Source organism: Bombus huntii, chromosome 1 (assembly GCF_024542735.1).
Source record: "Bombus huntii isolate Logan2020A chromosome 1, iyBomHunt1.1, whole genome shotgun sequence".
Classification (NCBI taxonomy): Eukaryota; Metazoa; Arthropoda; class Insecta; order Hymenoptera; family Apidae; genus Bombus; species Bombus huntii.
In genome coordinates, this window is record NC_066238.1 from 5,146,985 (window position 1) to 5,166,277 (window position 19,293).

The 19,293-nt window shown below is 35.3% G+C and overlaps 2 protein-coding genes and 2 long non-coding RNA genes across 7 annotated transcripts in view; 2 read left to right on the top strand and 2 right to left on the bottom strand.

The window, feature by feature from the left end:
* Positions 1-19,293, bottom strand: part of LOC126867008 (leucine-rich repeat-containing protein 15-like) — a 206,790-nt gene that overhangs the window by 150,635 nt on the left and 36,862 nt on the right. The window lies entirely within an intron of this gene.
* The window catches only part of LOC126866982 (glycogen-binding subunit 76A), a 59,131-nt gene that overhangs the window by 37,653 nt on the left and 2,185 nt on the right, over positions 1-19,293 (bottom strand). Inside the window, exon 1 of one of the 3 annotated variants that reach the window (XM_050621053.1) lies at positions 1,552-1,650. The exons of 1 other annotated variant lie outside the window; for it this stretch is intronic. Coding sequence is in view for 1 of the 2 variants with exons in the window: in XM_050621062.1 (XP_050477019.1) it covers positions 1,552-1,626 (75 nt within the window). In the remaining variant the exon portion in view is untranslated. Of the gene's footprint in view, positions 1-1,551; positions 1,651-19,293 lie in introns of those variants that run through there. One more of the 3 variants, XM_050621062.1, reaches the window with a different exon arrangement.
* Positions 2,079-4,107, top strand: LOC126867075 (uncharacterized). The gene is made up of 2 exons (XR_007690138.1): positions 2,079-2,158; positions 3,445-4,107. It is a non-coding gene; the product is annotated as an uncharacterized LOC126867075 (long non-coding RNA).
* On the top strand, positions 8,461-14,757 carry LOC126867083 (uncharacterized). Its single transcript, XR_007690140.1, has 2 exons — positions 8,461-10,485; positions 11,353-14,757. It is a non-coding gene; the product is annotated as an uncharacterized LOC126867083 (long non-coding RNA).

Below are 19,293 nucleotides of genomic sequence, written 5' to 3' on the forward strand. Positions count from 1 at the left end.
AATTTCCCTATTTTAAGTTCTCGTTAAAAATATTTAAATCTTTTCATGCACATGAATATAAAAATGGGAGGTTTAATAGCCTATGTACTATTTCTAGACATACTTAAAGCAATTTGTAATTTTCCGATCTTTTTCTGTTGAGAAAAATTCTCTGTCACGTAATTATTATTCTACCTTTGTATAAAATTTTAAATATTGCATAGCAAAAGGTAGCGAAATTTATTTACCGTAGAAATTATAAGTTAATTTTGTAATATTCGATACTATATAAATATTTTATAACATTTACAATTATATTACAATTATATAGAGAATTAATATTACAGTTCTATCGATTCTAATTCCAATTATTCCATATTTATTCTATATAACAATTATAATGGCATTTTAAATTTCTATATTGTCATATATAAACAATATTAAATACATCGAGAATTTAAGAAATCAATACGACGAATCGACGATTATTTCCGTGAATATCAAGAATACCGTCTCTGAGATAACGGAGAAGATAACGAATCTGCGATTATTTTCGCGAAAAGCTCGATCGTTGTAGTACAATAAATTGCAAGCAAAGGAAACGCGTAGGTTCATTGAAATCCGTTACGAATGCATAGATTATCTCAGTGGATGATCGCTCAGAGCTGTAATTATCTGGATGAATAGAAAAACAAATAGTTGGCAATAACTTTTACAGATTGAAATGCTTTCGTCGATAGATACAACGCATTCGATCAACTCCGCACGTGTATACCGATATCAAAGGAGATAAGGAATCCAAACTATTTCTATAAATAGAAAGATAAATACGAAAGCAACGTTTCTGCAAAATTTAGATGTTGATTTAGACGTTGTTAGGAAACTTGAAATAAGAGAATACGGAAGTGCAAATGCTATCAGTCTAGCACAGTGACACGAATAAGCATGGAATACCTTTCGAATACTAGAGAAGATAACAAGTCTTGGATTACTTTCACAGATACGGTGATAGATTTTTGCAAATGCAGATATAACCGTAAATCGACGAACTCTGAACAGATAAAACAGACAGAAGTGCGACGCGGATGCTGCATCACACTAGCGAATACCAAGAATACCGTTTCTAAGACAGCAAACAGTCGGCGATTATTTTTACAAATGTGAATGCAAACAGCCAATAATCTCTTTCACAAACGTGACTATTCAGTGCCAATGAATTCGAGGATGCCGCGAGTTCTCTATTAACGTCTCGTATTATACGCGAATAAACGGCAAACGTATCGTTAAATCAGAGAGATAAGAGAACAACTAATTTTAGAATATTTTCAGAATTATAGGGACAATACTGTTTAAATTCAACGTGTACATAATTCTGTTGAAGAAAACGGACACATTCTGTCGCCATGTTCTATTACCATAGTACTAAATGCCAAGCGCGCCATTTCCAAGACAGCAAACAGTTCGCGATTATTTTTATTAAAACGAAGACGGACAATCACAGCCAACGACTATCTTTGCTATATATAACGATACACGTTAACACTAGTTAAACACAAATTTTCTCCAACTTACCAAGTTTTTCAAACTTAGCCAAAGGATCAATAGATAAGTCGTAGACCATATATAGTATAAATATGAGCATGCCATTTCCAAGAAGGCGAACGTTTAACGATTATTTCGCTATTAAAATATAAACGTAAAAAGAAAATAAATTATTCCAAAGTACTGGTCGCTTTATAAATTTCTCCAACTTACCGACTTTTTCCAAACTTAAGCAAAAGGTTCGATCAAAAAATCGCAGACCATACACGATGTAAGCGTAAGCGTGCCATTTCCGAGAAGACAAATATTGCACGATTATTTCAACAAATGTAAAGACAAATAGTCTCTCGATGATTATTTTTACGGATCCGAGTGGTACAAGTCGACGAATGTCAAACAGGGACGAGAGGCGGAAGCGCAACGTGTTCCATCGGCGTTGCACGCCGCCACGCCAATGAATGCCGGGCGTGCTGTTTCTAAGACAGCAGAGAAAGTCGGTGACAAGTTCTGCCACTGGTTATTTTTAAACCTTCGCACGGGATAAGATGGTTGCAACACCGAGTACCGATCGACGAATTAATCAAGCCTAACCTAAGCTCGTCGTTCATTTCGTTGACTCGTTCAAACCTCCATTAAGGTGAGATGATATCGTGCAAACATCAAACTCGCACGTTTAAATGTAGATACATCGTCGTTCAAAAGTATCCAGACACTTGCTACATTTTGATGCAAAATATATTTTAATTATGAAATTACCGATACGTATACTAACATAGCGTATATTACAGAAATTGACGTCTAATCTTTGATTCTAATTTTTTTCTAATCTTTGACATCTAATCGATTTCACGTCTAATCTTGTCCGGATATACTTCCGCTATTCGTTTAAATGGCAATATTATTCAAAATTGTTAATATATTCCCTCTGTTGTTTCATAATTCTTCTATTTTCGTTTGTTCCAATGTATTCAAAGAAAGAATATTATTCGAACGGTTAAGAATGGTACTTTAGGAATTTTCTTTTAAGTATTCTTCAGAGATTCTCCTACTTGTCAAGTTTTTCGATGATCAATTTTTCAATAATGATGAAAAATTTTGTTTTTTTAATTTTTTTTTTTTTTTAATTTTTTCATCGAGACAACGGTCTACAGTGAGATCCGTTATAACGTACCGCACGCGTACCGAGCGAAAATTCAAAGTCGATTTTCTCGAAAGCAAAGCCTCAAACGAAAAATTTTTATTCTATATTTTCGGCTTCTTTTTTCGCGTAGAATCGCCTCCTTTCCGCTTGTACCACCAGTTACCAACCACCCTGTATGACAGAATATTGCAATGCGGTTAAATTGATTTTTGCCAGCCGGTATGCGATAACAAAGCCGTTTGTAATTGTCAAACTAGAAGTATTTCTATTCTTTTACTTCTGAATTATAAAACAATTTAACTATAAAATAATTTAATTTTAAACTAAAGAATTTAAATAGTAAATATATTATTGCTACGTTTACTGCAATAAGTACTTTAGCATTATAATCTGCTGATTCTATAAACAAGTAGTGACTGCTTTTTCTAATTATCAATTTGTCATTAATTTTTATACTTTGATACAACGTTTGTTATTCCTATATTTTAATGCAATATCTTAATGTTTATTGTTATCTCAGATAGACCAAAGTGCCCGGATATTTATAAGCGATAGTTTATGCTTCTCCGTTGTATCGACATAAATCTGTATCGTCTGACATGTATAAGAAATTCTACCTTTACCTTTCAATAAACGTTCAACGTTCGCCTCGCGCTAATCCTTTGTTGTTCGACTGACGTTTTCTTTCTTATCTGCCTGATGTTAACCATTCGCGATATCAAAGTTCACCCCATGGAATCTGCGACCGAGTAAGTAGAACTATGATTCAAACTTGTTAACAGGTAACTTGTTGGGCGAATTTACGACTTGGCAGACGTCTATCTGTATGAACCTGATCGATAAGTGCTAGACGTAAAAGGGAAGAGAAAGTTCAGACGATTTGAATGTGCCAAGCTACAACAATGCCCACGATAAATGGAGAATATTGTTCGAGTATTAGCGTGCCTTTGTGGCCGAGTTATTGAGACGTTAGAAGGAAGTACTTTATAAAATTGGACTGTTTAATCCGAGGAGCGAGAGTGAGGTGTTAAATCCGTTAAGTAGTCTTGATCTTGATCTTTCTGCGACTGTAACAGTGCCAATTGTTCGTTTTACAGACAATCAACGATATTCTCTAAGGTTCGAAATTTCGATGATGGGAAGAGAAGCTAAATTTTCGATCAAACTGAGATCCAAGATACAACCAAATTTAACCAAGATGAAACCGAACATTTAACGTTTGAAAAAATCGCGCTGGTTTTCTCTATAGTTATGATAATCGTATGTTCTTTATCGTAAAAGATAGTTATTTTATTCCGCCGAATCTATTTTAAATATACACTTAGGATTTATTCCAACGCGATGATTCACGCTATACTAGAAGCTTAGGTCCAGTCAAGCAATACACTGTATCGTAAAACAAAGAGAAATATAAAAAATATCAAGAACCTTTATGTCCACGAGAATTTGAGTGAAAAACTTGCTTCTCCGAACAAGCTTTCCGAGCAGTCGAATAAACTGTAATTACGATGCTCGTTTCTACAATTAATCGACACAGAAGTCACCTAAACACGAGTACACAGAATTATAAATAATCATCCCATCGCTTCTCCGTTAACTACCAGTTTATAACTATGTACCTATATCCAGATCATTGAAACATTTACATATGCCATATCCTACAATTTCGCTGTGCCGCGTCTGTCATTCATGAGAACCTGCGGCTGAGTTAATAAAACGCAATCGAGCTCGTCCCCTTCATTTGCATCTCATTCGAGGCAACCTGTTTCGCGCTGCAAATTGTAAAACTGACGAAAAAATGCCGAGGAAATATCGCCAACGAACACCGAACCCGTCCGCTAATAATTGCCAGAGGAACTGAAAAGGAGGCAGGAGAAGAAAATTCTACCGTGGCACGCATTCTTACGCGTATTACCGTTTCAATAATAAACAGGTATCGGTTTCCGAGCGTTCGTAGACGATTACACGAGTTGCTAGTCGTCTCACGCGAGATCCTCTATAACGAGGATTAATATCCTTCTCTATTTAGCCGGAGACTTACGAGTCGCAGATGTAATCGTCCTGGACTGGTGGAGAAAGAACAGCGATGAGAAAATTTATTCGTGCGGACGATTAAATAAATCTTTCGTGCCACCAACAAATCTTAACGGAGTAATCGCGGCAGATATCGTTAGATTAATGGCAAATGATCCTGCGACCTGTGACACTGGATCCAGCGAGTCGACTGCCGAGAAAAAACGATAGAGTAGGAATATACAGAAGTCTCGAATCGTTTTGCTTGCGATTTAGATGAATAGCTTACTGATATGTGCATCTGTTTCGTGGGTCTTTCGTTGATTGAAATTTTATTAGAAAGATAGAGAGATTTCGAGCGATGGGAAAAATTACGAATGATTGAGATTTGATATTTTGAAGAGACTTTCAGTGGATGTTTGGAAAATTGATCTATGACTATGGAGAAAATTCCTTCAACTTCGTCATACAATCCTCTGAATTGCTATCGTATTATGCTTCGATGTTACAACTTTGAGCAATTTCGTTAGTAAATATTCATTTAAGAGGAAACGAACATTTGTTACAGTAATTCGTTGCATTTAATCGATAATAACCGTATGGTATCTAGAAAATAAGATTTATCAGTGTACTGAGAGCTTCTAGGAATTCTGTTAACAATAATTAATTTAACAGAAAAGATCTCTCTATAAGTTTGGTTAAGCAATGACTTCTGAGAAGTCTAATCATCGATCAACTTTATCACTGAAAAGAAAAAACATATGTATAAGAGCTCTGTAAAAGTCCTCTCTTCAGGAATCGATTTGCATACAGAAATTACTCGACGACGTATCGAAATACACTGACAAGCCGCACACGAACAACGAGATAGTAAAAGTCATACGCAAGAAAGGACGATATGGATCTGTATGCACTACAATTCAGCAAAGAAGCAAGCGCGCTGTAACGCTTATCGTTTATTCGAAACAACTAATTTACATACATACTTGATACCTGCACGAGTTACTGCGAAACGCGAGGATCAGCAACGATTTACGCGCGAACGAAAATTTATTATCAAAACCAGTTCATCGTGCTACAAAATTACTCGTACGCTCTAAATTAAAGTCCAGATCGAATTTGCATAGCAAGACGTCGTAACGTATTAACCACGTAGAAAAATGGTATATCCGTCTGTCGAAGAGCAAACGATACTATTTGCTAAGATATGCGCACTCAATTTGCTACATGGATTTCAATTACTCACTTGTTCCGAACGGTTCGCTCGCTTAGTGACAGGTATTTAATGCGAGAAATTCAACGCGCGATGAACTAGCTTCATCTTTCACTGCGTTCTCGCGTTTATAGATTTTATTGTTGCTAAAAATAACTCGGCAATAACGCGTGTAATTATCATATTAAATCGTAATTTAAAAGGAAGCTTGTTAATGTCTTCGAACGTGAAGGATATTCATCTATAACGAACTTTTGCGAAGAAATAGAACGCTGTATTCAAGCAAATATGTTTCTAACTGGATATTAAATCGAGAAATTAATAAGACGGATTAGCGAAACTGGGCAATAGAAAAGACGTCGTTATTCGACAAAGCTATCCAATAAATGGATAGCTTTAAATGAAATCTACCATGAACAAAGAAAACATAATGCACAGATCGTTTAATTAATAACATTCTAATTCTATGAAAATACATTTCGAGCGACTTTATTACCGAATACTTAAAAACAGCGAGTATATAGAACCAACGTAAAAAGAACTTTTGTAAAAATTGTCGAAAATCTCCACCATCTATATTCACTTCTACGTATATGTATATCCCCATGATTTTCCTCGTTTCATCTTTTTCGCAAATAACGTTGGATACCATCGATAACTGGTAGCAATTTCAAGCGGAGTATTGATTAAGTGCAACAAGAGGAAAGCAGCGCCTCAAGCGTTCGAAATGACCGAAGAGAACATTGAAGAAAAGCCAATTAAAAAAATACCCAGGATTATATTATAGGTGCCGTTTCTTTAGAATTTTGTCAAACCTTATCGTGAGTCGAGTCAATTATCGTGGCCTTAAAGCCAATACGCGGCCGCGTAATTGCAAGTCTGGCTAGATGAAGTCCACTCGGAGGTGAGCAACCGGTCGCGGAAGGGGTTAATAATAAGAGTCAACCAGCATCTGCGTCTTATTACGAACGGGGAGACTGATGGAAGCGAAAGGAACGCGAGACGTGCCAGCATCAGGGTTGCAACGAGTCATTAATGCTTTCGGACAAAACACCTCTACGAACGTTGCAATTACTCGTGCGCGATTTATTATGTTCGGATACGCTGGAATAACGAAGCGTGCACGACGTTCGGACAGCCCACGTTTTGAGAACTTAATGATTTGCGATACGGGTTGCATTCGTGGTACTTAATTTAATAATCGTTGATTAACACACAACGAAGGTCGGATTAAAAATTGCAACGAATAAAAAGAGTCATATTGTGCAGAAAAAATATTTAGATATAATTTAAACCTGCTCTTCTCATTTTTTTATGGCGCTTCTTTTTTCGGATTTTTGGGGAGGAGAGGAAGTACTTTACTTATAAAAGTAATGGAATACCCGCAAAGTAGTAAAATTTATCGAATACCAAAACCCAGTATTTAAAAGGGTATCTATATGTTTGAATAATGTGTAAGGAGAACAATAACGTTGAAAAAATTGTCGAACTCGATAGATAGCAGGAAGATGTACGATGCGATACTTTCTTTTTTGAGTTAGTCGCAATCGCTTCAGCTATTGTAATTATTATGGTTTTAGGTAATTTTTAATTATAGGTCGAGATTTGCAATTTTTGTTCTAAAAATTTTGGTAGCTATAACGTTTGATTACAATTTTGTAAATTATCCGTTATAGAGGAAAAATTAATTCGAAATATTTAACTAGCAGCAGCTTTATTCTACGTGGTGTATGGCATGCGTGTCATCGTCGTACAAATTTACGTATATTAAAATCTCGTACATGGGCGAAATATTTCGTCACGCGGTATTTCATGCGATTTGTCGCTTTAATGAAACATTTCGTTTATCTTTTCATGAGAAGCCAAAACGTCTCGTTCAAAACGGAGTGAAAATCAGTTTGCTCGTTAACCATGTTAAATATAGAATTTCACAGCGATGTTTCGACGATCTTCTTTTTTATATTTTTATTGATGCACCTACATCATATACGTGTAAGCGTATAATAATAATTCTGTTTGAATTGAAAATATAAAACTACCGAATTCGTCATCGTCGCAAAATTGTAACATCGCGTCGCTCTTCTACGTAAAAACCAAATATCTTTAATTTACACTTTACACGAAATAACGATCATAAATATTGGAAAATATACACGTGACATATTTTATCTGTATCGTTATATGGATGCAGATGTTAAGGGATTATGAATCTTGAATCACGTGCTATTACATTTTTATGGATTAATAAATATTTTTAATTAACGTTAATTACGTAATTATAAAGATCTTATCAATATAAATAATATTTGATGTATAAGGTTTGTAAATAATGCAAGTACGAAGATTTATAGAGCATAGAGTGAGTCATACGTGTACCGCCTTGTCTGGCGACAGACGATCCTTTTCTACTTGAGTTTAATTTCGGTTGACTTTTCATACTATTTCAATAAAACGTTCACGATATAATAATGATTAAATACAATATTTATAATTAATTATTTGTACTGTATATTGTTCGTTAAATTATAACGTTTAACAAATAAATCAATATTTATTATTTATATTTAAATATACCTGAAATTTTCCTTCAAGTATTACGTGAAACCAAAATATTTCGTACGAAATATAAGGATATTTTATGAGTACAGGAGACATAAAACATTGAAGTTTACACAAAACCGGATTTCGATCCGTCGTGCAAGTAGAAAGCATGCGAAAAGAAAACAAAAGAAATGTTATTTCAAGGTACATAAATGATGGCACACGTAAGACTATGCGGTTTCCCATAGTCGGTCCCATAGTCATTTTAATCATTAACTAATATCAAAACATCACATATAAAGCTGACCTTAAAATTTGTATTAAAATTCGCCTTATTTCTTCAAAGAATCGAAACTAGATAAAAATATAATACATAAAGATACGTGTATAAAGAAATTGAAAACTTGATAGCTCAATTAAGTCGACAATATAAATAACTTGCTCGTATAATTTCCGATACAGGATATGTCAAAGTTGCGTCAACATTTATTATTATTATTACAATTATAACATTATACACCTACATATTATATCGTCATGTATATTACGATATTATTATTACTACATAAATAATATTCACACGATTAAAACATATCCGGTATCACCACGATCCCACCTCTCAAGTTCAACGAGACAATACGTTCCAATATATTTGCGATCATTTTTCTCATATCGAGCATCAACGAGATCTATTGGAATATAGAATCTATAAATGGAACAACCTATATCTTACCGCACGTTTCAAAAATTAATCTCAATCTATTCTTGCATATGCGAATATGTTAGAATCTGTACTATTATCGTATCGTTACATTCGCTATTGAAAGAAAAATGCCCATCTCTATGGAGACAAATAACGAGGAAGTGGTAGGTGTGAATAAAACATATACGTTCTTTGGCGCAGGTTATCACGCAATAACGCACAGTCGCGACCGAGATCGCCGGGATTGTATTGCGTTTGCCAAGCCACGGGTAATTTTTACAAGGATATGGGTTAGATAATCGATGCGCTGTACTATCGACGTAACTATTAAAATATCGTATAGCACGGTAATCCGATCGTCTAAGCGAATCTGAAATAGAATTCGTCTCGTTCGAGCGATAGAAATGTTCGCGCTGGATATGACTCATATAAGAAAAATCTGGAAAAATTCTCCAATTGTTCGACGCGTGTACGTATTTACAAAACAACTATTCGTCACGAGGTATTTGTCCAATCGAACGAGACCGAAACTCTGACAACTCTGTTTCGATTATTAGACTCGCACCTTGACCTATTCTGGTTAATTAAAAATAACACAAGGCTGAGAACTCGGGAAGAGTTATACTTTGTGTTTGCAATGCTCATCGTTTCGCACCTTACGCAACAGATAAAAATTGGCTCGCGTCTGTGTATCATACGAACAAATACAATGTCAAGTTCCTGTTGGCGAGACAACTTTCGACCGAATGTAGCGCACACTGACAGTTCTCTCACGTTCTTTCGTACAACGACACTGAACCCTATTTTTCTAAGTACAAATTCGATTCAAATCGGTGTAATCTTCTTTATTCATTGTTAAAGACCGCAAACAGAAACGACAAAATCTTCTAGGTTCGATAGATTCGTATCAAATGTGTGAAACATCTTCTAATAAATATGAACAGTGTATTATTCAGATGCAAATCGTATAATCTTTTATTAATTCTCAATGCTGTACTTACCGCTGGTAATCCAAACCCTAATGTTTGAAACAATCGTCAAGAACTTTTTAAAAAAAGTTTTCCATCGTGACTGAGAACCAAACGAATATTCGTGCTGGAATAGATTATTGGTTGTGAGTAAAGAGTGAATTGAAGAACGCAAGTGAAGATTTGGGATGGTGTCACGTAGAGCTTTAAAATGCACTGTGCCGCTTGGAAGTTTGATTGTTTGGGAGAAGAACGTGTACTATGGTTACGAAGTTTTAGAAGTACAATATGATTCGAGGAAAAGCTATGGAGTTGTCGAGAGTCATGAAAGAATCATGAGAGAGCCGTTCAGAGTCAGAGTTGAAGGAATCCAAAGTCATTTTGAGTAAGGTTCAATGCGTCGTTAAATTATTACAGCGTTATCACTATTTCGTTATTAACGAGCAATAATCTATCGCGATCAAAAATTGCTAGAATTGTACAAATAGTATTTTCAGTGCAAATCTTTCGCAAAATATCTCTTTCTTTGGTTGAAACAAATTTTTTTCTATACCAATGGCTGGTTCACCTAACTTTATTACCTGGAACATCTCGCTTGTTTTTGATAATATCGAAGAATATTTCAAGAACGAATTACCATCTTCATAGACGAATGCGTAGAGGACATTCTTAAACGAAATCGCATATTTTTTAATACGTTGGTCGATTCAGCTGGACTTTCTCCAGAAAAAAGTATTAACCTACTTATGTCGCAGAACTATATTAGTCTAGCAGATATTGTCCATTATCTGGAGAACGTCCAGTTGAATCGACTAATTGAACATTGGTGATGTTCGTACGTCTTCTACGCGTTCATCTACGAAAAAGCTAATCACGTCAAATTACGTTCCTCCCAAAACCATTCAACTTGAACCTGAAACATTTTTTAATATTATCGGAAATAAGCGAAATATTCCTAAAACTAGATGAACCAGTGTACGTAAAAATACGAATGTAAATAAACATTCACGGTCATATAATTTAAATATCTATTGGGTTGGTAACTAAGTGATTGCGGATTTTGTCATTAGGTGATATTGACAAAATGCGCAATCACTTAGTTGCCAAACCAATATTACTCAAGAGCTTTGAGAATCTTCTCAACGTCCGAAATTCGGTGCATGTCGAACGTACTTGGCATTTATCACGCCCCACATATCGGCGAAGCCTCGAAGAACGAATCTTAATTAACGCGTTAATTACTGGAAAATAGATGCGATCGGTCAAACGTAACCAATGAAAAAGGCGCTTATTGGTAATCCCACTGCGATAACCTCGCGCAAGCAATCTCGTTTCTCTCTTTAAACGCTTCATTGCTAAATGAAGCGGAGAAAAGAGGGAAAAAATTGTGTATGTTCGGCACAATGACACCAGCGGTTAAATCTCGCGTGATAGGTAGTAAGAGAGAGACAAATTTCGAGTATCGCTTGTTATAATCGTGTGAAAGATACAGAAGGCACGACTTACGAGTTCCAGATTGTAATACTCTTACGAAACGTAAGCAAAACGTCCCAACTTCCTTTTTAGCCCCTTCGAGAAATTATGCTTCTTAATTCGCGAAATAAAATAAATTTGATGAAGTAATAAATTTATATGCGTCCCTTTCTGAGAAATGCTTAATGTTAATTGTTAGAAAATCTTTCGCTTATTTAATAGCACAGCTTTCAAACTTTAAACTTTATGGTTTCATAAAGCTTAAACATAGGGGAAATGTAATCATTTACAAATCTTACCAATCTATCTCCAATTTTACGCGAAGACGTTATAAATAAAAACAGTCAGAGATCATTGTATCGGATAATAAAAGTTCAATAGATTTTACCCATTACCTGTAGCTTTTTGGTGTGGTAATTGTCATTCAGCTTCGAATCGAATTAGGTGAGTTCGAATATATTGGGTTGACAACTAAGTGATTGCGGATTTTGTCATTAGGTGGTATTGACAAAATCCGCAATCATTTAGTTGCCAACCCAATACATTTAATTATCGCGATTGCTGTAATTTGAGTTCATCCTTCGAAAAAAAGATTTCGATTCGTTAAATGAAGTATCGAAATTTTGCTCTTTATACGTCTAACATAGCACGTTTAAATTATAACATAATTTTCGTTATAATATGTGTATTGTTCTTTGTCAATTATACGACAAATAAAATCATATAAAAAAACGTATAACATCATGTCAATAGTAATTTTTCTATCTCATCCATCACGAATGTTGTCAATTCTGTACATCATAGACAAAGTTCATTAAACGTTAAATTTTAACAATGTACAAATAAACATATACGATTTACATAGAAAAGATAATTGTTCGCGTGTATGTAAGTTTAACAGTGTTTGTCTACGTATTAGTTAGTCATACAGTTCAATGCACGTTAAGGTTGAAAAATTGATAATAATACTCGACGTTTTTTCATCCAGATACACGCAATGATAACACGAGCGTAATGATAACGCAGATTAAATGTTACGGTAGCGTTCGTTTAACAGTGTTACTAAATAGATAAACCGTATCTCGATTTTTATCCGAAAGCCACCGCGAAAGATCACGAAAATGAAATACTTGTTGAAATATGCAAAAATTTCAGCGCTGGGGACTGCTGACACATTGGTAAAAAAAACACAGGGGATAAGCAAGCTGATAAGCAGATAAAGCGAAAAATATTCTCCGCCACTTGTCTGCAGATCCAGAGGAAAGACTGAGTCCCTTAAAATTAAATTCATGTAACGCGAAGTGGCGAAATACTCCATCGAATATAATTCCTTAAGAAATCGAGAAATCCGCGCAAGGAGATTAACAGCTGTATGCTACTTCGATTTTTTATTTCATAAAACCAAATTTCGAAATCAGCGAAACATACGTCGGATCGAAAATCAACGATGAAAGTCAAGACTTGACATTTTTTAAGAATTGGAATTGAATATTATATAATAATATGTAGGTCAATTCTTGCTTTTCTTAAGTTCTTTTAGTTTCGTGATTAGTCGAATTATAATTTCATCTTCTGTCGCGATATATTTTCATAATTTGAAGAAACAACGTGAATTGTTCGTAATAACAAACGCAGAACACCGTTTCACGAAAAGTAACAATTGGCTTACGCCGTTACGATCCTTAGCTCTTCGTATGAAAATATCTTTCCGAATGTCATACGAAAACCTGTTCTTTCCTTTCGTCAGAGGTCCAACAATACACGTTCCATATATCACTATTCTATCAAATCCTAAAAACCTTGGAAACCCTGAACACCTCAAATTCTTATTCGTACGAAATTTAAAAAAAAAAACCATCCCAAGAAATACTTGCTTTTACCTAAAATCTCCTCAACGAACCTAACCATTAAATATGTGCGTGAGATAGGCGACAAAGAATCAACAGCTAATCCGACAAACCAGCGTTCATCGCCCACAAAACAGGCTTGAAGAGAATATCAATTACCGAGAACGAGCAGCGAGATAATCCAGCAACGTGAAATAATGGTTGAAAGTAGATCAAACGAGAAGAAACACGAGGGGGTGTGTAGCAACAGGTATGTGGCAAGTGGTTAAAACGAGTCTAAGACGAAGCTCGCGCGAACGCGAAACGAAGAGAAGAGAAGAGAGAAGAAGGTTCAGGGCAGCCAAGCCTTTGGAGGGTAATTTATTTAAACGACGGCCTATCTGCACGTCTATCGGGTTGCTAGTCTCGCGGTGGTTCGCTGATAAATCTCTTTCTCTCCGCTCGTGGTGTGTCGGTACTCTTTTTTCAGCCGGCTCGGCCGGCAAGACGTAAGGAAGGAGTGTACGCGGAGGGTGACGGGGGTGGTGTATATACTAGGAGAAGAGAAGGCTTGTTAGTAACTTCAGTAAAGTGGCGGGCACAACGGGGCCCGTTTTGTTTCCCGGTTTCGTAGCTGGACCATAGCGATAAGCTTGGGAGAGTTTCGCGCAACGAGCCCGGACGACTATAAGGGACCTTAACGTGCAGGTTCGCGCTCAACAGGATCGCTGAACCACGAATAAATCCGGCTGCCGTACGTCTTCGTGCAGATTAGATCGCCATATCCGCCGTGACTCGATGCGATGCGCTACACCGCTGGATTTTCGATAATAAAACGACAGGATCGCGATCGTTAATCTCGTAAAAGGAAGCAGTTACCGTTAGACCGATGCGTCGAGCGCGTGCATCGCTTCTTTACTATCCGAGCGCCGCGTCTTGTCTTTCTGCTTGTGACACTTTTCACCGCACTTTTCATCGCCACATTCCCGTTCGGCCTACCAGAGTCATCGGCTTTTTGCCTTAATTCCAGCGTCGCTCCACGTGTTTCGCTGTTTTTCCACCAATTACCGACGCCTAGCTACAAGCTATCGCTTTATATGGCGCCTTATTGAATCTCTAAAATTGAAATTATCCAACGTTTTTGAGTGGATACTGTCGAGCGTGTTCTTTTAATTTCAGTATGTTTGTAAGCTAAATGTAATTTACAAGATACCATTGTCTAAACACGGCTGTGAGAAAAATGATCGAACGAGTGGTAAATGATCATTTATAGCTGTTTTTACAAAATGTACAGTTAAAGTAATTAAATACGATATATCGAATGTGGTTTTACGTTCAGTAATAAATATTTAAAAGGATGTAGATGTAGCTGAGATGATTCTAAACGGTTGCTTTTCGATCGATTGAATACGTATCGATCTCTTACTAAAAGTTGTGTAACTTATTGATTAAAACTTATCCTACGTACTACGATTATTGTTTGATACATTAGAAGAGAATCTTGGCGTGACTTAGTCGCACGTCGTGAATAGCGAATACTGACGTCCTTCGTGTATCACTATGATCAAGAGTCGTAACCATATTCATGACAACTATCCCTTTATCGTGATTCGGGTGTGTATTCGTGGCGTTGGCAAAGATACGCGTCACTTCGTCTCTAGACACGGGGACATCGTGTCTTTGTCCAGAATAGACGCGCGTGTAGATCTCCGCGTGCATGTTGCGAGTGGAGTTTGAGCGTGCAAGAAAATTTGCCACGGATGGAGTACGTTCTTTAAAGCCACGGCATCTCTGCTCGCCACATAGCAAAAAAGCTTTCAAATCTATCGCTGATTTATGGAATAAATCAGATAAAGAATAACTGTATCATAGAACCTTATTATGAAATACCATGAATTTTTAATTAGATTCTCAGCTCGTTTCTTGTTAGGTAATTTACATTACAAAGAAAAAAACGTAAAAGTTTTGGGAAACATTGGCAGCTTTGAACCTTATGAAATTAGCGTGGGTAAAAATTGGACAGCTTAAATATTTAACATTTTAAGTAAGAAACTCGATAACAGGTACAGAGATCACGCTTATTGTTAAATCATAAAAACAAATGTCGATTATATTGCAAAATTAATGTCGATCGTATACAAAACTAATTTCCTGTGAAAATGTATAACGATGGTTCGACTTTGCTTCACAGCTTTCTCGAACTCTCATTTCTTTCTTCAACTATATGAAATACATATATAAAATAAATAAATGAAATATATAAAAATTTCCTTTTTATTTTTTAAACAAAGTTATCGTAAGATGCAACAGGAGAATAAAATGATCGGTTATGGAAAGTTCTTAATCTAGCACTTTGGTGTTAGGTGAAATATACTCGATGACAGGAATGTGTTAGTTGCTATCTGTTCTACAATTCCACAGAAACCACACTGTTCAGACGAAAGTGGTCGTGCTGTTTCCCGTGCCATTTAAACAGCTAAGCCGATGCTAAAGTTAGAAATTTAAAGGCTTGTGCTTGCTAGATGCACGTAATGAGCGTGCAGCTTTGAGTTTGTTACAAGAGTGTCTTGAACTTAACGTTAAAGTTCATGCACCGCGCGACTAAAGCTGTGAGAAAGTTACCCCGGGTCCCCTTCTAATAAACGTAACTTATAATTTTTCGATCTTATCCCACTGTGACCTGAATGCTTCTCGGGACTTAATTTATATTCCCTTAGATATCTAAGTGCTGTATCAGCGCGGTTTCTATCATGTAGAAAAAAAGATGATAAAATACCTGCACTTCTTAGCATCCTAATGTTAAATATTTTACACTAATAAATTACACCGCTATCTATCCTTAGACACTTTATCTCGTAACACGCTTAATGTTGTCGTCATCAGTGCTATGAAAGTTAAATAGCATAATAGTAATCATGCGATGTAGTACCTACGTACATGCAAGTAATGAATGCACCATTAATGATAATTATAAGTTTCAAGTTTAAAAAGATCCCAGCCCGTGATAAGATAAAAATTGAACTACATAAGAACCAGGGAAGAATGTGATTTTTAAGCAACTTCCAGTATACCTTTCGTGTCTTGAGTTCTCTACGACAGGATCTAATCGATACATGAAAATTGCATGAAAAGCAGATAAATTAATTTATATCGGTTTTCTGATTTTCACGTTATTTAACGTGTAAAACAAAACACGTTAGTGCCTGATAGATGAACATGACGTATAATATTAGATAACTAATACTTTGATAACCGGTAGTTTTGAAATATACAGGAAGATAAGAGAAACAAATATTTTGTCTCTAGATCAAACAAAAGAATAACTTGAAAGATATGGAATTAATAAAACTTTTAAATAACTTTACTATAGACAGAGAAAAATGTTTCTCATCACGACTTATTCTGATAAATAAAATTGCGTTAACTATTTATCTATATATATATATAAATCAACATTGTAATTTAGATTTATAACTTTAGAAATTTTTCATTTCCAAATACCCATACGTACATGAAATACACAGATTACAAATACTGGTGCGTACAATTTTACATAAATGAAAAATAAATGTGCCGATTGATTAAAATGTACGTCATAATAAAATAATCGTCGTATCATATCATATCGTGTGCAATACGTACAATATCGATTCACTTGTCATTGAATAATATCGTATCATCTGTTAGCCTGCGAGTTGATAATTTAATAGTTTACACGTTAAAAGCAATATTAACTGAAATTAATGAAATTTCATCCAAAAACTACAACGAATAATAAACAATCTTCATATTGCAACTTTCGTGGGTCATTGTACCAAAACCAAGATAAAGCTGTCTCAGATTGTTTCGACGAACTACTGATAACATGAACATAATGCATAACTGATGAATAAGCAATATTACTTTACGCAACGAACATTAAAATAAACACTTTGCAGACATTTATTGACCTCCAATATCACATCGTATTTTATTATTATCGGGTGTAGAAATAAAAATATTTATTGCTGAAACATTCGCTATATTCCGCACGATTGACTATCATCAAGCTCGCCGTAAGTTCGTGTAAACACGTTTTGACAAAGGCGTTTGCGTTTACGCACAACCATAAACGTGCGTATTCTAATGCGTCTGGTCGTGAAACATCTGCGACACGCATATTACGTATACGTACGTTTACGAGTTTACGGTACTATTCGCAATTGTAATAAAACGCACAGACGCATTTGTAGAACCTACAAAGTTTCGCAATACTTCCGGTTTACACAGCGTCAAACCAAGTTCAGTTTCTCCACTTTCGACTTATTTCTTTAATAAGAATTTAATAAAAATTTTATGTATTCAATTGTTAATTTAATTTAATTTAATTATTTTATGAATTTAAGTAAAAAAATTATGAACCTTTTTCGAGTCGCACATGCTATTGTAATTATATACTAAATGATCTATAACTTCTAGTCACACATATCGGCGTAAAAAGACATTTCTAATAAGACTTCACAATATTTAATAATACTTTAAATTTTATTTAATTTTACTATAGATCTGAACGTATAAATGTTTCTTTATGCGAAATATTAAAAAGTATTAAGACATCAAATAAAATTTGAATATTAAATTGAATTTCATGTAATATTTTAATATTTGTTTGATATTTTGCATAGATAAAAATTTACATACCGGAACCTATATTGAAACAAACAAGGACTGAAATTCTATGCAATAACATTTCCTATAATAATAATTGAGTACAAAATTTCTATAGAAATAATTGTATAATGCAAGTAAAAATAACCTCGGCGATCCCCCAGGAAACACTTTGCGATCCCCTTGGGGTCACGACCCATAGATTGGGAATCTCGTGCTTATAGCATGGCGTGTATGCTATTTTTCTTCCATCATAATAGAATCGGTAAATAAAAATTTCAATTTCCATTCAATTAAACGATTTGAAAAACAAGCACGTTTACAAAATTCATATTCTAATTTTAACTTGATTCGATACCATAATTTTATGTTTTAAGATAACAAACTTATTAATTGTAGTTAAACTTCGTAAGGATGAGAATACAAATAGAACGTTATCAAAGACAAATGAAACCTGTTAATTTGTCAAAAGTAAAAACTATATTAACTTCCTTGACGTATCACAGCAACCGATGACAAATTAACCACCGACGAGATATTTGTCTTAGATAAGCATCAGAATGTCGGCTGTACGCAAAATGAAACATTACTTCTAGTATGCAAATGAAGAAGACCGCAAATATTGAACACTTTTTCACGTCCTGAAGCGACATCTTAACAACCTACTGATAATTCATAAGAAGAAAAAACACGTGTAACGAACACAGAAAAAGCACGAAATACGTCGGTAGAAAATTCTCAAAGAAGAAACCGGTAACTTTAGTCCGCCCAAAAATGCACGATTGCACCTCTGAACGAAATAATTAAATCGTATAATATAAGAAAAAAAAAAAGAAAAAAGGAAAAAATCGTGAACCACATTCGAACATGGAAGTAAAAGAACTACAGTCCTCGTTCGTTCCTCGTCGTTTCATTACGTAAAAGAAACGAGTCGTCCCGTTTGATGACCGGTAGGAATGAAAGGAAAAAAATACGACTGGTGCATCAGAATGCACGGTTATTCAAAAAATTTGTATTCATAAGTATGCAAGGACGATGAAGCAATCGCGTGGCCAGAAGTTTCGTGAGGCACCAACGCGACAAGGGGATGTCCGATTTATTTGTGTGACATTGCCGTCTTCTCGACAGACCATTGTTTTTTACGCGAATCATATGAAATTATTAATATCCATTAATATCCAATCAAACGACCCGACAAGGTTATCGCCGCGGCTTTTCAATATTAAATTGCCTTAAGAAGGAGAATG